The 23,241-nt window shown below is 44.1% G+C and overlaps 1 protein-coding gene across 14 annotated transcripts in view; it reads right to left on the bottom strand.

The window, feature by feature from the left end:
* LOC311214640 (ankyrin repeat and KH domain-containing protein 1-like) overlaps positions 1 to 22,806 on the bottom strand; it is a gene marked incomplete at its 3' end in the record, with an annotated part of 112,685 nt that extends 89,879 nt beyond the window's left edge. For all 14 annotated transcript variants that reach the window (XM_084295329.1, XM_084295330.1, XM_084295326.1 and 11 more), the window contains exons 1-2: positions 22,300 to 22,806; positions 8,333 to 8,486 (exon numbers count right to left, since the gene is read on the bottom strand). In XM_084295329.1, coding sequence (XP_084151455.1) covers positions 8,333 to 8,486; positions 22,300 to 22,713 — 568 coding nt within the window. In that variant the 5' untranslated portion in view covers positions 22,714 to 22,806. The remainder of the gene's footprint in view (positions 1 to 8,332; positions 8,487 to 22,299) is intronic.
* Between the last annotated feature and the right edge of the window lie 435 nt (positions 22,807 to 23,241).

Below are 23,241 nucleotides of genomic sequence, written 5' to 3'. Positions count from 1 at the left end.
CCCAGAGCTGCATCCAGCTTGACCTTGAATGCCTCCAGGGATGGGGCATCCACAACCTCTCTGGGCAACCTGTGCCAGTGCCTCACCACCCTCTGAGTGAAAAACTTTCTCCTGATTTCCAACCTCAATCTCCCATCTTAGTTTAAAACCGTTCTCCTTTGTCCTATCACTATTGAGACATGGAAACAAGCACATAAACGGAACAGGACACAGCAGAAATACACCACACACAACTAAGACACATTCTGGTATAAGATATTTGGAGCAGCAGCAATATTTACCAGCTTTTCAGCCTCAAGGAACCTGTGGTTTGAGCTAGTGTTCTTTTTCTTCCTGCACGTGGTTAATATCACATCGCCACGTAACCATCTTGCACGTGGTATTGCTCAGCACTATCTTTATTTACATAACATTTACATAACTATCTTTATTTATATAACAAGCATAAAACTCAGGATGACCAAAATAGAGTTTTTTGTTTTCATATACTGCTTCAATATATTGCCAGCAGAGTACCTGGTCCCAAGAGCCCCCCCAGCCCTGCACAGGGCACCAGCTCCGCAGCGCAGGCCGCAGTACTGCACACCGAGCTCCGAGCCACCTGCTGTAGCACAAAGCCCCTTTACCCCACTCCTTTAGCACCTTTACCCCCCCATGAAGCCTGAACACGGTATTTCCACTTCCATTAGTGAAGAAAACATGGACGTCCTAGGCTAGGATTCCCACTGAGTACTGGCTGAGCTCCATTTCCATCCCGTGTTAAGCAGGACTGTCAACACAGCACCAGCTCTTTTCTCCTGCCCGAACCGTCCCCACTTTCAATCTTTGGCTGAGGCTACTTGAAGCACTGATATAACAAGACGCCCTCAAAATAATGCCAACTGGAAAAAGCTTTTAACCAGAAATATCCCCGTATTAGAACAGGAGAGTGAAGGATTTTGCCTCGCAGATGAATCCAACTCGCATAAAAAACAAGACAGAAGTAAAACAGGAAAGAGAAGTGAATAAAAATGCATCTATGAGCTCAAATAAAAAAAAATATTAAAAAAAGAATTGTGCAAGTTGCATACAGTACAGGCATAAAACACTAGTTGATTAACATTGACCACTTATATATAGCAGTAACCTAAAAAGATTGAACAGTGCCCTGGCCAGTGTTCTTCAACTTCACCAGTTAAAGGTTTTCACTCATTATCTTGACTCTTCCCACCACCACATCCCGCAAGGAGAAGTTAAAATCTTGGAATCTCCTTTGTCAAATAAAAGAATTCTAAAAACCTAACATTCAGATCAAATATGGTAACATAACTGTCTGACACCCAGAAGCATCAACTGAAGTGTTAAAATTAAACTGTTCTTCACAGCAAAATCCAACTAAGAATCCAACACCATGAAGTCAATACAGTTCAAAACACTTTCCAATATGGAAGTTAATGTTTCTAAGCACAACAGTAGACTTGATTTTTTCTAATCTAAATGACTAATAGATTAGAAAAATATTTCAGTCATGCAAAACCTTAGCAAAATTTCATATTAATAATTACATGCACAAAACTCAGTTTATACAACTTAATCAAAAGCACAACACATCTGCGAGTTTCACATACCATATATTCCTTCCCATTCTGAGTCTTTAGATGGTGAAGAAAGAAAATGAGCAAGTCACTGTAATGTGTCAGTATCTCAAAGGGCAGAAGTATTCCAGTTACAAAGCACTAATGATTTTAATAGTAGCACAGCCCTGATTTCTACAGAAACCCATAGAACGAAGCCCATTGAGGCCATCTTGATGAGAACTGTTTCATTTGTTTGATACGTATACCATGATGATTTAACACAAGTATTTCAGATCAAAGCAAATCAGGGTGAAGCCTTTCTTTAAAAATAAACAACAAAACGGTTGCTTGGACTAAAGAAAGGCTTTTGCCATGTTGAAGAAGCCTAAACACACTCCAAATCTGTTACTGCTATAATTTAACAATAATACAGCTTCACCTTTGCTCCAATCCCAGCAATCCCCTCTTAGATTCCTCCAATAAGGGCCCACTTTTTCTTTAAAAAAAAAAATAATACTGAAACAAATCTAGAAGGGCATTCACTACATACCACAAGTACAGATGTGCAGTCATTAAATTGATAAACAGAATCACCCACGTGTTCTGCAGCCCCCAAATTCTAAAATTTGAAGTGAAGCTTGGATCACCCTTTAGAGTTTAAGTTTCTAATGCATGAGATGCTCACCTATATTTAAAAACCAGAGGTAAGTTACTCATCAACTCTAAGAAAAGAAATACCAGATCCAAATATTAATTTTTTTTTTATCATAAATGGATCAAAATATTTACCTAGCCCAGTCTCCAACACTTTCCAAAGGGTGTCTCTGATGCAGGATGAAAGCAAGCCATGAAACTTTTGAATTGTTCATTTAGACCACATATGCACTCCCCAGTAGTGCTGGATCACAAGTCTACTTAATTGCATTCAAGCCCTCTAATGTTGGGTGATTTTTATTTATTTTACATCAGCTTTACTGTAAAAAGTGCCATCAGTGAATAATGAATGGTTTTGCTCACATCACAAAAAGCACGTGGAGTGGGAAAATACAGAGCTATATAAAGAGACACACTGGGAAGCATTTAATTTTACTGCTGTTGGATCTAACTCTACCCTCTCAGATTATCCTAAAGTGGGCAGATTTGATCTGGGTCCATTCTTATTTTGACCTGTGTTCTCTATTTCCACTAAGCAGGTGATCAGATCCCCTTTTTGCTGTCCCCAGTTCCAGAACATACAACCTGCCCAGTCTCCAGCACGGCAGCGTGCTACCTGATACTCAGACAGAGCCACTGGCACTCCAGTTTGTGCCCACTGCCTCTTTTAAAGGCATGCTTGTTGTAGTAACAGACACTTGGTCAAAGAGAAATGATTTTTTTAACATTTATTTGAACAGAGTTACACTACATTTGATCTTTCTAAAGTCTCAAACACCCAACTTCATTTATTTGCTGGTCTCCAGCCACCTTTTAGTCTTATTTACATCCTTTTCTGTTGAAATACACCTCCACTCTGTGAACATAATAATGGACTACTCACATCTGTTTCATTAACCCTTGGCTGAAGATGGCTCCTCTCTAAAATACCGTGATCTTCCTCACAGGTCTCTTCATGAATCATAGTAGGATTTCTGAAGAAGTCACTCACAAAATGGTGCAAGCCATCTTCCTGCACAAGCCTCTGATATGCCCTGAGCAGACTTTTATGCACAATTCTTACGTCAGAAGTACCAATGTACCTGCAGATAAGACTTAAGACTTATTCCTAGTGCTGCCCGCATGGTTACTGCCAAGGAGTGCACGTGTCAGGTAGACACTGAGCTGGCAAGGGGCAGTCCGTTTTCTGTCTCCTTTAATAGAACACATTGCGTGCTAACGCAACTCCTCCCTATATAAATATTCAACAGGAATAAAAAGTACTCTTAACTCTACCAAAAAAAAAAAACAAACAACAAAAAAAAAAAAAACCTTTGCCGCTTTCTTCTACATCTGTTTTTTGATGCTTCATTGTCCAAGTGCTTCAAGATTCCAACTGATTGTAACCACGCTCACAAGACCTGCTGTTAAGCACACAGTACCCAAGCTGTTTCCTCAAGCTCTAAAACAATTCAGCAGCATTCTATATTGCTTCCCAGAAAACTCACCATAACCACACATAAGCACACTATGAAAAGGGTGCTTTAACTGCAGGGATTAACACTGGCATTTTACAACTTTGTGGTATTCCATATTTCAGGTGTTGAAAGCATCAAACAAGCATCCAAGACTTTTATTTGACCACGTGCTTCAACCAATACATCTTTCCTTTAAAAAAAGGAAAAAACAACAAAAAAAAACACCTGTACTCCCCTAAAGAGCCCTGTGCTACATAAGTAAATCATTTTCCCTTCCTGATGCCTATAAAAGGAGGGGCTAGAACATGGAACAGCTGTAACCCGCCAAACCTTCCCCAGCTCTTTGGAGAGGAGTTTGTCCTTGTAAGAACATGTGCTGAGGGACCCACTGAAGAATCTGCCAAGAGCAGCAAGAGCTCTGGTCCCCTCTGAGGTACCAGGAAGGATTAGAGCGGGTAAAGGACTCACACACAAGCGTTATACCCATTCATTCAGAGCTCATCTTCCAACAGCCAACTATTGTCCCAAAAAAAAAATAAAAATTAATAGGTAGCCTTATTGAAGATCCACAAAAGAACCACAGTTCTTTAAAGCTGGGATGTTATTTTAGGAAACCAACATTACCTTAATTAACAGTGGACCTGAATGTTTCTAGTGCAGAACATGAACCCAGCATCCAAACACTAAGAATCAATTCAATTACAGTCTGAAGAAAATGAGATGTCTCAAAACAGCAGCGTTCTCTTTCAATTTCTCTTTCCATAGGTTAATTTAGTTATAAATCCCTTTTTTACTACTAGGGGTCAAAACTGACGAGACTTTGCTTGAAACAAGCAACAAACTCGGCTTGTTTAGGATAGCTTCCCAAACAACGGGATTCAGTTCTTTTTCTGAAGATCAGAACAAGTCACTTATGACCTTCATACTTCTGCTTCAGAACAGTGAAGTGTCTCAGACTTCAGAATGTAAAGCTAGTTTGTTGGGTTTATTTGTCAAAAAATACAATCACTTGAATTTGTTTAAAGGTAGTTTTTCATTAACAAAGTGATTGTGCTTTGCTTAAACAGACTACAGGAGCCTGGTTGTCATAAATAAAGCTAATTAGCCAGGTTTTCAGAGGGCCTAGCAAATGCATTGAATCTAGCATGGTCTGCATGCGTGTATGTATGTATATTTAGTGTGTACGTGTGTATATCTACTACTCTGTTGAAGTGGAGAGGGGCATGGCCATAACACTACAAATTCTAAGACCGTCCCCATTCAGCATCTGAGAACATAAAATATTTTAAGTCATCCTGAAAACAGAAATGGAATCAAAAACTAAACTGTGAAAAAAAAAAAATCCAGCACTACATCATGATGGATAGGAATACTCGTAAGCAGTTCAGCTAAACTCAGATCACTACACCTTCACATGCAGGTCTAAGGGCTCACAAATCAAAACAGCTGCTAAAAAATAAAAATTAAAATTAAAAAATAAAAAGAACGGAATGGTTGAAGAAAACTCTGCATATGTAATTTGAAAAAGAATATTTCATCTGGCTGCAGTTGCTAGAACTAACTTTCCAGAACGAATAACCAACGTGCTCACGTGAGATGTGAGCATTAAGGGATTTGGGAACAGTAAGCAGAACGAGTTTTGCAAGTCATTAAATCCTAAGGACACAGCCTGAACCCGGCATGTGAAAAATACTACGAAATCTGAGACATGAAGCACACGACTGACTGTACTGCGGGTTGCGAGTTAAGATCGAGCCTCCTGCAGGAGGGGGTAAATCACAACAAAGGAAGCCGAGCTGCCCTGCAAACCACATCAGACAAGCTGTAGCCTAACTGCTTGTTCCAGCAGCAGTGCTGCCATCTACTTTTTGCAAGCTATACTTAACGCTGGGGAATGAAATGTGACTAAAACATGACTAACAGGAGAAATCACCTTTATTGCCAAACTGCCAAACAATGCAAAAATCACAGCATTAGGTCATTTTGTTCCCATGATGGAAACCCAAACGGCTCGTTTAAGGCTAGAAAGGGTGTTTTCAGTCAAGCCAGTCAGATGAGTGTGAACCCCCCAATGAAGCTATTTAGAAGCTCTCCCAGAAACACAAGCTTATTTTTTAGTCACCTTCAATTTAAGTCTTATCAATAAGCTACCAGATTATCAGTGTTTCCTTTGGATATTTTTATCATTTAGATATTTTTTTTAACCAATGATATTTCTAGTATTTGAATTCACAGTGGGAAAGACAACTACGCCTTAACTAGGGAACTTTCTCCCAAGCATTTTCAATCTTTCAACCACAAAAATTAATCAAGAGGCATTAATTTCATCTGATCTTTTTAGAGGAGATGGAGCCAACAAACAAAAGCCCTCCAACAGGCTTGTTCTTCTTTCCAGATTCTGCTCTGTCCATTTTCTACATCTCCACTCCAAGCACAAGAGGAAATCAAAGCATAGGAATCTCAGATTAAAAACAAATTAGCTAATCCAGAGGACAAGTGGCAAAGTGCTATTTAGAAACCTGAAGAAAGCATTCTCACAGACATTATAAGCAGCAATGGTACATCCTAGATTTATTATATACTGTGAACTCATTTCAAACACTGCAAACCTAGATGGAAACACATACCTCAGAGACCAGTACCTCATAACACTAGCCATCAGACATCTTCACTGACAATTTATAAGGCTAGCAATAGGCTTTTGGCCACATCAGTCATTAGGTACCTGAGAAGAACTGCAACAGATCCAACTATTTAAATTTGGGATTTCAGAGAACTCCAGATACATTCTATCTTTCCTGCAAAGCAAAGTTTGGTCCCCAAGAACTACATTCATTTAGATTAAATTCAGAGATCCATCATTAATTAAGGTGCTGCAATTTTCTGCTGACAAAAGCTGTACTTTTTTTTGTTTGTTTGTTTTTAACATTCAAAATGCAAAGAAACCAAAATAAGTCCCCTGCCCCCTTTCACAGAACATCTCAGGTTGGGAGGGACCTTAAAGATCATCTTGTTCCAATCCCCCTGCCATGGGCACAGATGCCATCCTCTAGATCAGGTTGCCCAGGGCCTCATCCAACCTTGTCTTGAACACCACCAGGGTTGGGGCATCCACAGGTTCTCTGGGCAACCTGTTCCAGCGCCTCACCACCCTCTGACCAAAGAATTTCCTCCTAGTATCTAATATAAATCTCCCCTCTTTTGGTTTAAAACCGTTCCCCGTGTCCTATCATTATCTAACTCTAACCAAGGAAAAAGTTGCTTTCCATCTTTTTTATAAGTCCTCTTTAGTCCCCTTTAAGTATTGAAAAGTTGCAATAAGGTCTCCCCTCAGCCTTCTTCAGGCTGAATCTTCCCCCATCTCTCAGTCTTTCCTCGTATTAGAGGTGCTCCAGCTCTCTGATCCAACTTCCTGGCCCTCCTCTGCACTCCCTCTAACAGACCCACTTCTTTCTCGTGCTGGGTGCCCCAGACCTGGATGCAGGACTGCAAGTGAGGCCTCATAAGGGCAGAGCAGATGGGGACCATCACCTCCCTCCACCTGCTGGCCACTCCTCTGCTGATGCAGCCCAGGTTGCAGTTGGCCTTCTGGGCTGCAAGCACACTGCTGACTTACGTCAAGGCTTTCACCCACCAGAACCCCCAGGTCTTTCTCTGCCGGGCTGCTCTCCATGAGTTTTCTCCCAGTCTGTCCTCATGGCTGGGATTGCCCCAACCTAGGTGCAGCACCTTGCACTTGGCCTTGTGGAACCTCTTTAGGTTCATGCAGGCCCACTTCTCAAACTTTGCTTCCTCAGATTGAAATTCTCCTTTAAGACCAGCCGTAGATAGCTTAACACCTACAAATATATTTTATCTACCCCTAAAGGGTGTTCAAAGCTAATGCCTGAAAACTCCAGCACAAGACTACTAGTCTCAGTATGCACTCAGTGATCAAACTATTTATTTATTTTTTTTCAAAGCAGGGTGTTTTTTCCTTGGAATTTTGAAAAAGATGCGATTTCCTATTTCATTGCAAGTATCTGAGCCACAAAATTTACAAAACCTTAATTAGTCAAGCTTTCACCATAAAACTAACAAATGTGGTGGCACCGTGTTTATCTAGTCTGGTTTTGTAATGGGAGCAATAAGTATGCATTTTCCAACAGCCATGTCTCAAAACTACAGAACATGAAAGATTTTTATGAAAGTCAAAATAGAAACTAGTATTTCACTTGGAAATTTCATAGAATAGAATCATAGAACAGCTTGGGTTGGAAGGGACCTTAAAGATCATCTAGTTCCAACCCCCCTGCCATAGGCAGGAATTTCTGAAGTACTGAATTAATAATTATATATTGACAAAAGCAGCATAAAGAAAAATATGATTTTAGCATGTCTACTTCCTTCCATCCTTTCCCCTGTAACTCTCCCTCTGGTAACTTGTAATCTTCCCTGATCAAGGAAATACCACTTACTTCAAACAAACTTTTCTAACCTTATGCTCACAGAAACAGTGAGCTAAGCAACCCTCGACACCTGCAAGAACTATGAGCTTATTGTTATTCTCAGCTCTTCATCATCACAGTAAACTTCCAGACTCGTGAACACTTTACTAGGGTCAAAATTTACAGGTTGCCAGATCTGTGTGCAAGTTGGCTTCAGAAAAAAAAATACATAAAGTACCTGCTGCCTCCAGTAAGGCTTCTAGTCTTGCTTGTGTTTCTGGATCCACAGTTCTCAAGTCTGCACCTTCTGCAGCACTCGATAAGAACAACTCCGATGTGGTTTTAAGTACTGGGTTATCAAGATCTTCTTGGTCCAAAATAAACGATTCAACCTGTTTGTGAAATCAAAAAAAACAGTTTTACAATTTTTGACATTTTATAATAAACGTAAAATATTATAAAATCCAAGGAATAACTTAGCTGTACTATCATGGTAATGGCTTAACTGTACAGATTATTGGACAGAACCTTAGAGGTGATTTGGTCAACTCACTGAAAAAGTAGATGATGAAATCACAAAAGAAAAAACTCAGCACGAGAACCAGCACATCAACAGCTTAATTAACAAGAGCTGAAGCTACAGCAAGGGCCGCTCAGATTAAACACCAGAAAAATGTTATGGATGTTTGCACTGTTAACCACCAGAACAGACTGCTACAAGAGGCTGGAGCACCTCTGTCACCAGGGGTCTGCCTACCTTGTTACCAAAAACCAAAAGCAGCTATCAGGTTCAGCCATACCGAAGTTGTTACTACCTGAGAGCCAGGGAGGGACTGAAAGATTTCCTAAAGCATTTTTCAGTTCCCTTTTGAAAGGGACTTCAGCTAATGCAGCGCAGGGATTTTGTTTGTTTTGAGTAGAAAAAAAGACAGCCAACTACAACTCAAACCACAACATCTGTTCCCGCACCGACACTTCAAACCTGCCATCAGTGTTTCCTAGACAAGAACAGATCGGTAGGACAATTAAGCAAGCAGGTATTCCAACTAAGTAGCAATAATGCTGTCCCACCACTGGTCCACGTCATCTCAAAACACAAGCTCACGGAATTACTCAACACAACACACTGTGCTTTAAGGACAGCTTGCCAGAATAAACAAGGAGGATACCTGACTCATACGCTAATGAGAGCACAACTACATTTCAGAATCTGCCTCAAGTTCAGGCATAACTCCCTCTATCCTCAGCAATATTTTAAAATGAAGACACGGACCCTATCTCAATCAGAAATTACCCGCTCAAGGCTACTGGTGCCTTCAGTATCCCTTAGAAATGAGACAGATTTCTGTCCTTTCTAACTTCACGTCCCAACCTCATTTTCGTTTCTCTTATTTTCCCCTAATTTTCCCATGCCGGTGGTAACCTACCACCATAGTCAGTAAGATCACACGCCACCTTAATGCTCCAAAAACCAGATCAGGCCATCTACAAATTAATTGAAGTGCCCTACTGGGTGAAGGATGCTGTGGGTCTAGAGAGCTACATGTAATACTGCCCTCAAAAGCAACTGTTAATTTCTTTTTGCTATGTGAACGTTTTTAACTTTTTCCCCTAGCCTCCAATGCAATCATCATTAGCCCAGTGAAATGCAACATTAACACAGGAGTACAATGAATTGTATTCATGGGAAAAGGGGGGGGAAGAGTAGCCTTCAGGAATACAGATCACCAGTTCCTCATCTCAGGGGATCTGCCTAATATTGGCTAACTTAAAGGCATTGTACCTCGCGTGCCAACACACGAACATTCAAGGTAAGACAGCAGGCTATGACTCAGGGCTTTAAGCAGCACGACTTCTAGTTCAGTCCAAACGAGATACAACAGCCCTAAAACTAAAGGGTATTGTTTCACTGTGAGAAAGAGCTGAGAGTTACAAAAGCAGAGAAGCAGTGACCTGAACCAGGGGTGCGCACTTTTACTACAAACAAAGAAGGGCTGATGACACACAGCAAAAGGTATTCGTACGCCAGGACTCCCCTCTGCAGAACTCAACTTTCAGTTTCTGTTCAGTTTAAGGACTCCTTGCTGGCGTAAGGGCTGACGCAAAGATAACCTGGGGAGAAGCTGACGCCTGCATACAGGAGTGCTTCAGGGTACTTCATTATTCTCTGGTTTTGATTTTTCTTTTTTCCCATGTTTAACAATGTATATATTTGTGTTGTGGCTACAAGGAGCGTGAAAATCCACAACCTGGTTAAGCAACTGTGCCACTGCCAATCTTTCAAAATGGGTTTCAATGAATTTCCAAGTCAGAACAAGCGATGGTTCTGTACATGGACAGAGTTTCTCCACTCAGGCACGGCTACAGAGGATGCACAGCTGGATACTTCATCGCTATCAGCAGAGCAAGAAACAACCTCAACTTGTGAATGAGAGTGACCTATGATGGTTACATCACCACCACCAAATGGCACCAAATATATCCAACAAATTTTAAATTTAAATAAACAGGGGAAAAATAAAAAAAAAAAAAAAAAAAAAACACCACCACCACCACACAAATTCCAGGAAGACTTCACATAATGCTTGTATTGCAAAATTTAGGTATCTTGCTTTACCCTGATGAGATCTGTAGGCAAACTGATAGTCCCTGGTCACTGCACTATTTGGGGATTATTCTTTGAGCTGCTTTGGCCAGCAGTGGTTGATAAGCATCTTATTTGGAAAGACTCATTAGGAATACATGGATTCAACATGTCAGCCTAATTCCCAAAATACTTAGAGCTAGCAATAATTCCCAATCAAAAACTCCAAAAGGCATCGCAAGCTGCTAGCTGGCTGGGACCTGAGGACAGGGCCCTGAACATCAGGGCAATCCACCGTACTGTGATCCTCCACATCCAGCCAGAGCACTGATGGAGCTTTCCTGAAGCCCTGCCAAAGACTGCAGCGATCTCACAGCTCTGCAGATCCAGTTACACTCCTGGTGGCTCACTCGGTAACAGCCACATTCACAGATCTTCGGACTGAAGTACATCAGTATTTATACCTTAATACCATGATTGAGTTCACCTCAGGTCAGGGGCATACACAGGCAACTTTGCAAGCACGAACATCCAAAATAACACCAGCAATTCTTATAAAATTGGCAATGACCTACAGGATTGGGATTAGATTTCTAATACCAAATCTAAGCCGATCTACGCTACATTGAACTTTCTTTTATTTTTTAAAGAAAAAAAAAGTAAAAAAGGTATTTCTATGCCAACAAGAGCCAAGCTGCTGGTTACAGACAAAAGAACTTTTTCCAGACTAGCCTGGACTGTTCACCAATAGCCTGTTCCTGACACAGGCTCCACAGACTGGAAAAGCTTCCTCTTCTAGCTGTACCAGCGCTGTTCTTTCCTCCTCCTGCTGCACACGAAGGCAGCCCATTGCAGCTTCTGTGCCAAACTACCTGGAGGAGTATCTTTATGAAAAGTGTAAGAGAAAGATGCTGTGAAATCACATCCTTGAACTTGAGTCGTCCAGATACGCTCTGAACAATGAGCACTAGTGGGGTAACAGGCATCCTTGCACTGCATCTGCAGTGCCTACAACACCAAGGAGTCGAGCATCGTGACTGGGGCTCCTGAGCAAAATCACAATGCAAATGAGCTGCTACCCAATTTTCTCTTCTGCATTAGAAATTGGAAATTATTTTCTCTTCTGTATCTTCCTAATTATTTCTGCAACAATTCCATTTAGACAAGTCTCAAACGGGTCTTAACACACAGAGGGACCCTGGCTTCCTTAGGGTTAATACAGGCCTGTGTATTAGGCTAAAAGTTCAAAGTTACAAAATGGAAATAGATCACCTGTGTTTAAACTACTGGTATTCCACAATTAGTGTACTGTGCTCTATTAGAACTACACTAAAATATTTTTTTTCTTTGATAAATCCTACCTCTGACTTTACACTGCCACGTTCTTTATTACACTGAAGGCCAGTATCTGACTTCTATTTCATCATTCCTACTTGAAAAAGTTTTTGGGAGTACTGATAGGACAGCAGGTATCATATCAGGGCAAGTGTCAGGTGGATGGAGCCAGGCTCTTCTCGGTGACACCCAATGACAGGACAAGGGGCAGTGGGTGCAAGCTGGAACATCAGAGGTTCTGCTTCAGTGTGAGACAAAACTTTTTAACGGTGAGGGTGACAGAGCACTGGGACAGGCTGCCCAGGGGGTTGTGGAGTCTCCTTCTCTGGAGACTTTCAAAACCCTCCTGGACACGTTCCTGTGTGACCTGATCAAGGTGTTCCTGCTCCGGCACAGGGACTGGACTGGGTGATCTTCCAAGGTCCCTTCCAATCCCTAATATTCTGTGATAAAACTAAGTTAATACTGTAAATGAGTTTCTATTTCAAATTTGGCGTGGAGCCCCTCTGAATTCCACATTTAAAGAATGTCACCTCCAACACTACTCAAAATGATCAACCCAAGGAGAAAGCAAAGGGAAGGACTGTTACTTCCGTGGCACTCGAGAACAGCACCACATCCCTGGCTTCATACCAGTGAGAGCTCTGCTTTGGGCTTACTTTACGAAGTACCTTTCAACACTGCTTCCCTAGAACCCAGCAATATCAGCCAAGTATTTTTACACCTACATTACAGTATAATCCTGCCATTACTGTTTCATTTTCTAGAGAACAGGTAAAAGTGGAGGAGAACATACAGGAACATGGGTGTTTTCACCAAACTTTTCAGTGGGACCTCAGCACTCTAATGTTCTTGGCACTTTGAGAGAAAGAAAAGAAGCATTTCAAAGTACTTCAGAGTCAGCACATAAGAATAAGAACATCATGTAATCACCATAAATAACAATACAGCCATAATTAAGGACATATACCCCCGCTGGTAGGCTTGAACTGAATTCCTAAATAAGTCACTACGATCTACTGATCTCCAACAGATCATCTTCTATTCAGCTCCAACTACAACATTAAGTTGACTACAATGAGGCTGGGTTATCTAAAAAGACAGCTTTATTCCGATATATATTAAGCAATTATTGGATAATCACAGAATCATTAACGTTGGCAAAGACCTCCAAGATCATCTGGTCCAACCATCCCCCCCACCACCAATGTCACCCACTAACCCATGTCCCCAGGCACCACGTCCAACCTTGCCTTGAACACCCCCAGGGACGGTGACTCCACCACCTCCCTGGGCAACCCATCCCAGTGCCTGACTGCTCTTTCTGAGATGAAATGTCTCCTCATTTCCAACCTAAACCTCCCCTGGCACACCTTGAGGCCACTCCCTCTACCCCTATCACTGGTTATCTGAGACAAAAGGCCGACCCCTAGCACCCCACACCTTCCTTTCAGGTGGTTGTAGAGAGCAATGAGGTCTGCCCTGAGCCTCCTCTTCTCCAGACTAACAACCCCAGTTCCTTCAGCCACTCCTCATAAGACTTCTGTTCCAGGCCCTTCCCCAGCTTCGTAGCCCTTCTCTGGACACGTTCCAGAACCTCGATGTCCTTCCTGTAGTGAGGGGCCCAAAGCTGAACACAGCACTCGAGGTGCAGCCTCACCAGAGCTGTTGGCCTTCTTGGCCACCTGGGCACACTGCTGGCTTGTGTTCAAAATGAAACTAGCAGCTAGAGGAGCTGGGCTGTAATAAGCCTCTTTCAAAATACCAGCTGATTTTGCAAACACTGCTCGAGACGTAACACAGAGATGGACACGATGCTAACTTTATGGTCCGTCACTGGAGACAAAGGAAGGGACTGCCACACACACAGCACGGCACAGACACCCGGCAGTCACACATAGACCTGTGGGGTATGTCCTCGATGTGCCGGCACACACACTGGAACTGATGTCAGTATTAATTTCTGATTTCAGAAGCTGACTTTAGTCACGATAGGTGCTGCATCAGCAGTAAGACAGGCCTGATATTCCCCGGGCAGCTTCTCTCCCAGAGGATCTCAAGCCAAGCACCCAAAGCAAGCAGTCAGCTCTGAAGACTATGGCTAGTAGTTGAAACATGCAGATAAAGTAATAACTCGGAATTAATGTTTTATGGGACTACTCTCCAGTGTTAGAGATTGTTAATCCTAGGGTTTCAATTTCCTCGTGCTAATACTAATAGAAAATGCAAAAGCAGGCAATCACGATAAAACGCCGGTCATCAAGGTTCACATACATTTAACCACTTCAGGTAAATAGCAAATTTATCTCTTAAGCAAAAAATGGACATGAGATATTTTTTGTCTAAAAGACAAAGCTGTGTGATTTACAGTTCCTCCACAAACTAGAAATCTGCAATTCATTTGTATTAAAACACCATTCAAGAACAACAAACCCAAGACACGACCGTACACCTAGTTAACCCTCACAAAAACCTAAGCCACTGAACACAGATTGCAGCCTCTTGTTACAAGAGGCAGACAGCATTACAAAACCTTCTCTGTATAGCAGAACAGAAAACACCAGTTATTTCACTCATTTTTACTAAAAAAATGATCTTTAAAAACTAACCTGCAGCCACCAAATATTCAAAGCCTGGTAAGTAGAAACAAAATAACTAAGTTTTCCTAATTTATAATAAAATATTATCTTATGACAAGGAACTGCCATTTACGGAACTGGAACTGACAAAGAAGTTATCCAAAATTCACATTAATGCTCCTGAACTGCCTGCCTGTTCATGACCTGTACTGTCTTCACTGAAGACCCCCAAAGAGAGCCCAGCAGAGTTTACCATCTAAAATCAGCATCATCTACGCTAAACACTACCTGTTTTCGTGTATTCTGTCTCAGCCCACTCTAAATCACATTTTCGGTGTTCCTTTGCATCTACTTGCTTTAAGATTCCCTCCTATCACCTGTTATTTCTGGCAGACCTGTAGAAACAGCCCTTCTTTCCTCATCTCAACCTGAGAAACAGCAGGTGTTAGTCCATGTCCTGACTTAAGGAACATAAAACTTACAGGCATCAAGAGCCTTCTTGTTTCGACGTAGCCAGGGCTTTTGGGGCGGGATCTCTGCTCGAGCATCTTCATGCCTGGGCTTTCATCAAGTGACAGAAACTTCAGACGATGAACAAATGCACATGGGTGCTGATGCAAAAGCCCACGCCCACTGAGATGGCAAGTACTCTAAGCCATCGTCTTGGGAAGCACCTCTCATGCCAATGCACTGCCTCAATAACAACAGCTTAACTAACCTGGAGGTGACCTTTTCACGCCTCTCAGCAATCCAAAGGGACACACAGTTTTCCAGTGCTCAAAATCATAGACGTGGAGCTGATGAATGCAGCCTGCTCTAATACTTCAATAATCCGTTCCCATTTCAACTTCCCTCACATACAGAGAAAGGCCTCACTAGTTAACGTGACTAAATTTTAGCTAATCTAGAGCCTCATACCAAACTGAAAACCCTGCTGGGCTTTCTACCATTCTCAGAGCTGAGGGTAGTGGCAGATATTTTTCAACGCCTGCATAAACAAGTTGGTGCGTCCTCTACTATTGAAAAACCAGCAAAAACCAAACTGTACCTACTAATTCATCGGTTAACCATTTTAAAACCCATCATACTGAATAACACAGCAGAGACCCCTATCTAGAATAGGCTTGAATGAAAACTCCAGATGCAGCAGTAGAAGGGCTTTAAAGTTAACTATTTTAGCAAAAGAACTAAAACATCCCATATACGGCATTGAGGTTAAACTACAAAATCCAAGACTTTAAGCATCTTTTTCCCAGACTCCCTTTACCCCTTGCTATGTTGTCACGCTGAGGACGACCACACACTCACAACAGATGATGCTCTGAAGCTGCCATGACCACAGACCATGGCTCAAAGACAGGGCATTCAGCCCTAAAAGCTGATCTCCCCTTTTTCCCTTGGTTTGAAATAGGATGGATTTACTACCTGTCAGCCACGTGAAACCATTGGCTTTATTTGTGGATTTGGAAAGGAAAGAGTTCAACAGAGGTCAGGGCTTTCCTAGAAGAACCTCTTAGTTTATTAGAAATCTTTTAACTTGACAAATAGGGATTCATCCTTCCTGTGGACCAGTATCCAGTTCAGGAACTTTCAAAATCACTCCTGGACAGAACAGCCACACATGTTCACTCTCACTCAATACCAGCGCTCTGAAAAACACAACACAGTAACTCGACCATGAGGAACTCTACTCAGTCTAGGACTTCTAGGCTGGGGATGCTTTAGAAGAGCTAAAGATGAAAAGAAGTTGGAAAAAAAAATCTGCATAACCTCCTCCCAAAAGAAAAAGGCAAGAAATAAATGAGTGATATCAACCATAAAAAAAAAGAAATCAAGAAATGACAAGATCTACTACAGGACCAATTCTTCTATTTATATTTTTGGTGCTTCCGATATGCATCAGAACATAATATGTGGAATACTGCAAAAATGTGAGAAAGTTTTTAAATATTTTGATTAAAAAATCTGCTAAAGTGTCAAAGAATCAATATTTTGTTAACATTAGGTAATGAGCCGCAAGAGTAAAAGGAAGACAACATGCTGTGATATGGTGCATTTCTTCCATAAATTTCACTTGCTCAGCATTTCTCCAAAAACAAGCAAAATGAAACCTCTGCACCTTCACAACAACCAGAGAGGGGTAGTTAAAAGGAGAGGAAAAAAAAAAAATGAACCTTGAAACGAGCCTTGACCAAACCACTGATTTCTGAACTCTTCCATTAAGGGATGTTTCAGTGAGAGATGTGAGCTTTAAGGCGGACTTTAGGTGGTTGTTTGCAATGTGTGCATTGGCTGGATCCACACGTCTGCAAGGATCCAAAGAGGCAACACTGAAGCACCCTACTGAAGGCCAAGGTTTCAGAACTTAGCTGGCACTGAGCTCTGCGGAGCCCTCAGACAAGATGCAGAAGTTACTTTTCTTGCTCGATGAAGTTTTAAGGGTGAAACAAGCCTGAGAAAGTTGTCTTTTTCATGTCAGACTCTCCTCAGTTTCAGAGTCATTTCTCCTCCCCTGGCCACAACAGCTCAATACTTCTGAAGTGTCTTCACAGATGTCATGAGAACTCAGAGTGACCTCCTCAGATCAAAGCCACGCAGTCTCCTCACCTGCAGGGGCTAAAACCCTGCCTCAACTCCCTCCACAAGCACGCCAAGCCAGTAACAGAGCTGCTCACAGCTCTAAAGGCCAGGCCACGTGCACAGACAGAAGAAAGGAGTGCCTTTACATTTCCCTTCCCTCCACACCTCGCCTTTTCTCAAGGGAGTATCCCGGGAAGGGCTTGACCTCTCAACACAGGACAATGCTGCAGCAGCAGCATCCTGCTGCTCAGATTCCTCTGAGATGAGGACAGGAGAAGAGAGGAGAGAGCATCCCAGCATCAATTTCAGAGGAGAATTGCTGGGTTGCCCCAATTCGAATCAGAACATGACAATTCTTCATTTGCCAGCTGTAATCTATTGTGCATTGAAGCCTAAATGAACCCTGTGCACCCCCAGACAGTAACCAGTTGAATGGTGAAACCTATGAGCAAATTTATAACTAACTAGAGATGTTCTGCTAAATTTGGTAAGTTTTTCCTTACCAAGGGGATGTCCTGCATGTTTCTATTAATTATATAGTAGGATTTCACATCTTTGCTTTCTATACCTATCATTAGAAAAAGGTTGATGATATTTATTTTAGGTCACGTATTCAACTGGGTCAAGCTGCACGAGAGGAAAACCAGGATTCTACAAAAAAAAAAAAATTAGAAAGCAGTTTGTTTGGAAGTGTTATTGGACATGAAGTCCTAGCTACAACTAGACAGATTGTTTCTGGCTACCTCAGGCCAGACTTCCAAAGTATCTCAGATACTTCTCAGGGATTTTTCAAGAATTAGATGCCTAAAAGGTTGGACAGGAATGAACCCCACTGACCAGCTTCCTGCAACATTAAGGATCTAAATGAATACTTTTGGGAACCTGACCCCATTATCCCTCGATGTTTTCTAATCAATGAGTAATTCTAGACAAAATTTTTCCATCTTGTTCCATCTCTTCCCAAACTTTGAAAGAGATAGTAAGAATAGTATAAAAACATCAACTAGTAAATTTTCAGAGAAAAGGCTTTTCTGGCTAATATTATCCAAGCTAATTTGCATCAACCTTTTGAATTTCTATTCCTTATTGTCAAGAAAACGTCCCTTCCATTATTTTAACCATGCTGAATCTAAAATTTATACGCATTAAATCAACCTCAAAAGCCAGAGACACATTGTAAATACCATTTAAGCAGTGCCACACTTAAGAAGTTCACTGACGCAGCCATGCCTTTAATAAATTGCATTGCTAATTTAAAACAAACCATTTAAGTATTTACTTTGAATTCAAAACCCAGTTGAAAAATTAAAAGACTTAATATTTGTGAAAAAAAAATAATAATAAATTAAGCCCCAAACAAAAACTCCAAGTGCTGAACTGATCTGGCATGCATGCCATTCGAATAATAATTCTGCTCACTGTAGGAGGGAGGTTATGTCTGATTTTTAATTATGCTTTATGTAAATATCCCCAGAGGCTTATGCAATAGGTACAGGCTTAAGTAAGGCAGGCTGGTGGAGGCAGGCATCCTGCTCCGGAGAGGAGAAACCAAGAGCTCAGTTGAGTCCAGAGGTGGGTAGCGTTGCCACTGCGTGCCTCCAAGCCCCGAATCCCAGAGCGCAGGAGTTGCCACACGGATGGTTATGGCCAAGAGCCGCTGACCAAACAGAGCTCCGAGGTCCTTTGGTACCTTTGGCAGCTTCTCATACTTGATTTACAACAGATCAAACCACACAGTAATCCTGCGAGCACTAACTCTGCCGTATTTATCACCTGCTTCAACTCCATATGTCTCCATAGCAGCTTTCTGCCGAGCCAGCAGGCGATAAGAACCCGCACGCCGTGCTTGGAAGTCCTCTCAGGCAGGGACCCTGCGAACTCCGCATAGGCGCACCATTACTCACCGCCCCGACAGCATGCCTTCACCCTGACCTACAGGCTTCCCAACCATTATCTAGGAGGCTGCTTGATACTCATGCCTTTGGCACCACTTGAAGTGCCAGCAAAATTCACACGGAGTGGCAATAGCAGACGTAAAATTACACCAAAATTCAATTCCATGTAAGCTGCGTCCAGGTCCTGATCAAGGTTAGAAGGCCATGAAGCAGCCACACACAACAAGGTGGAAACCACCTCGCCTCGCAGAACACAAGCCCTGGTGAAGGTTTTTCAGGAGAACCATGGTTTCCTTTCTATTTTACCCAGAAGTAGCAGAAAGCCTCCTGGTCTCTTCCTTCCTTGGCCCAAGGCGTGCTTCAGCTTGCAGTCCTTTCAGTTTGCATGTGATAGTTTTAACTGGTAAGTCTAGAAAATATTCCCTATAGCTGCCTTTCAATTTCACCTTGCGGCCCTCGCACAGCTCACACAGGACCTGTTTCAGTCCCTGGCGTACCAAGCAGCTGCCCGGTGCCTGCCATCAGCCAGCTCTGAGCTGGGACACCAGAAAACTTCATTTTTTTCTACCTGTTTTGCACCAGGAGGATAAACTCAGCGCACTCCCACTGCAAACTACTTCAAGAACTGAAGGAAGAAATGCAATATATATATATATATATATTTTTTAAGGAGCAGCGAAAGCACATCGCTCTTTTCATTCCCTAAATAAAAACTTCGTTATGCTCTTCTTCCTGCACTTCCCTGATTACTTTTTTTTCCTGCTTAATCTGCCATTTTAATGAGTTACAGCGTATTACCCCCAGACTAATACAAGGATACAAAACCTGCACAGCCATGGCACAGGCTACCGAATATTGTACCATTATTTAATGACTTCAAAAGTAAAGAACAGGGCACAGATCATGGCAGCATGGCAAACGCTCACGTTATTTATTTAATTCTCCCTTCCAGTTCTCACTAATTCCACTCAGTGGTAGTAGCTAAAGCCATACACCCAACTCAGTGACTCATGACACAAGACCACAAGCCAAACAGCCAAGAGGTTTTCAAAACAGCGCTGTTCAAGAATTGTAATGTTCCATCCCAAGTTTAATTTTCTTTGTTCAAACAAAATCCCCCGCTCCAGCAGGGGGACTGGATTAGATGATCTTTCCCAGTCCCTTCCAATCCCTAATATTCTGTGAAAAATAACAACAAAAAAAGAAAAAAAAAAAAAACAAACCCACACCACACTGGCAACAGGTGCTCCTTTAGTTCTCATACCAAGAAAAGAAAACTGAAAATTCACTTTGGGTCCTCACAACCACACCCCATCAACTAGCAAGGCTGTACAGATGTGCAAGGCACATCCTCACCATCCACATTTCTTCCACACACTACTCTGCAAAACCAGAAACACAAAACCCCAGAACTCCCCTGCAATTTCAGCTCTAGGGATTGGTCCAAGTCCTCTAACCATGTTCTGGAACTCTTCAAGTGTTTTAATTCCAATTTAATTTTGATGACACGGTTTAAGTAAGAAAGCTCTTCTCATGTTTTTCAAACAAGTAATTTTACTTTAACAACGGTTTGTAAACCTTTTTTTTTTATTTTTTAACCTCAGTGCTAGCCTCCCAGACATTATTTATAATGGCCTATCTTAATACTTGCCAATAGTCAAAAGACCAACTGAACAGCTAAAGTGTTCAATCTTCACGTCCTTTAAATAATAGGGCAGGCTCAAAAGGGATAAGCTATCATAGCACAACTCTGCCATTTTCATCTTGCAAAGAGTGCCATTGACACTGCGCTGTAATAAATAGTTTATTTCGCATCATTTTCCAGTTTCTGTAACTAGCGTTGCACGTTTCAAGAATATATTGAAATGTGAATGGACAGACATTAAAAGAACAGCCTAGATGGCAGAAACTCCTAAGTTCATTGTCTCCTATTCACCCTACAACAAGCCTTCCAGCTCCCCAAAACAGGAAAGCACCTGAACATGCAATCCTGTACCACCATATGCTTGGAACATCAGTCAATTAAGAAATGTTCACAAGTTTTAGCTCCATGATCACTAGATTTTGAGTTTAGTTCAATGCCCTGCTGTTACCACAAGTTTTAACTTTGGTTAGGCAGCCATATGGTGCAAAAGTGGGTCTGCATCGGTTTAATCACTTTTTAATTCAGACCTGGCAGTTCAGACTTTGGGGGACACTGGGTGAAAGAGAATAGTCAACGGGAAGCAGAAAATTTAGACATAGAAGGACAAATGTAGGCTTGCCTCCTTCTATTTTCTCAGAAGGAATGTGGACACGTACTAAAGTAACCATTCCTGCTCCCCCCCTCCAATGGCACGTTTCATACTGGCTACCATCTTCCTCCTCCTGTAGAAGCATATAGGAGTGCAAAGCTCTGGATCTGCAACAAGCTTCCAAGCGCTTCCACTCTCTCCTGACATCCACTAAAACTATATTAAGGGCTGTGCTCGTGGCTGGCATCCTTAATTCTTCTTTCTAAAGGAGGTGACCGAGAACATCGGTTCCCCCTTTGGTGTAATAAGTGGGCAGCTGGGACAAATCAGACCCTTCTCTCCCCACGCTACACAAAGCAGCACCAGGTACAATTTTACCTGCCCAACGAAGCCCCGTTTGGGTTGGGATAAGGCTCCGGCCCCTCTCCCACCCTTTTCCCTTAAAACTCCCCGCAGGTCTGGAAGATCAAAGCCACCTCCATTCCCCTCCACCATTCCTCCTGGAGAGAGGCTGCCGGGTAGCGAGGATTTCTATTCCACCAACCCCATCCGTGGGGGGCATCGAACAGATTCATTTCCCTCCCCCCCGAGTCATCGGGCGGCGGGGTTGGAGCCTCCACTTTGTTCTCCCAGGTACGGAGACGGCTTCGCCTCCCCCCCCCACCCCCCCCCCCTGCAGCGGAAGCCACTCCCCGAGGTCAGGAGGCAGCAGCACGGCGCACACCTTCCCCCGCCGGGCCGGGCCGGGCCGGGAGGCAGCGAAGGAGAGCCCGGAGGAGCCTGGAGCCACCCAGGGGGCGATCAGCCGAGCCCCTTTCCCCCCCTCACCACCCCTCGGCCCAGGCCCGGGCCCTTCTCGCTCCCCTCCGGAAGGCCCCGGCCGCTCGGCCCCGCTGCGCTGCGGCCTCTCCCGCCCACGGCGAGGCCCCGGGGCGGCGCGGGAGGAGGGGGCGTGGTGCGGGCCGCGACCCCCGCTTGCAGGCCGGGCCCCGGCTCACCTCGGACACCTCGTCCTCGTCGCTGCCGGAGCCGCCTCCACCACCACCTCCACCTCCACCTCCTCCTCCACCTCCGCCGCCGCTTCCACCGCCCCCGCTGCGCAGCACGGCGGCCGCCAGCTTGAAGTCGAGGGCGGCCTCAGGCGCTCCGGGGCCTCCCGGCCCGCCGGGCCCGGCCTCCCCGAAGAGGCGCACGGCCCGCAGCCCCAGCGGGGACGGCCCGGCCGCGGCGGGCGGCTCTGAGGCGGCGGCGGCGGCGGCAACGACGACGGCGGCGGAGGAAGAAGAAGAAGAAGAAGAAGGAGGAGGAGGAGGAGGAGGAGGGGGGGGAGGGGGAGGAGGAGGAGGCGCGCGGGGGGCGACCGAATCGAGCTCCTCGTCGCCGAGGGGGGCGGCGGTGCCGTCCGTGAGCATGGCGCTGATCCGGGGCCGCCGCCGCTCGCCGAGCCCAGGCGTCTCCGTCCCTCACGGCACCGCAGCAGCGCCACTAACTTCTCACACCCTAGCCGGCCGCGCCGCCGCACCGCCCCCCCCCCCCCGCGCCCATTGGTGGAGGGAGGGCGGGAGCCGCCCGCCATTGGCCCGCGCGGCTGTCGCTCCGCGCCGCGTCACGCGCTCCCAGCATGCTGCCTTGAGAGCACACGCCGAGGCGGTTGGGAGAGCGCCGCCCCGCCCCACTTCCCCGGGCTCGCTTCCTGAACGAGCCGCGGGTGGATTGGCTCCGCGGCGCGTCGATCAAGAGCCCTGCCGGAGATCCGCGTGTCGATTGGGCTAGCCGCCCGTCGATCAACGGTGAGACGAGAAGCGCGGGGTCTGATTGGGCGCTGGCGTTGTCGCTCACAGCGCACGGCGTCTGGCGCCGTCTGATTGGCTCCTGCCGCGGCCTAAGACCCCTCCCCCCTTCGGCTCCCCGTGAAGGTCTCCGTCACCGCCAAAGCCTGG

The sequence above is a fragment of the Netta rufina genome (genome assembly GCF_964035555.1).
Source record: "Netta rufina genome assembly, chromosome: 14".
In the NCBI taxonomy this organism is placed as follows: Eukaryota; Metazoa; Chordata; class Aves; order Anseriformes; family Anatidae; genus Netta; species Netta rufina.
Note: the sequence above shows the minus strand (reverse complement) of the source record. Positions and strands in the feature narration are given on the sequence as shown.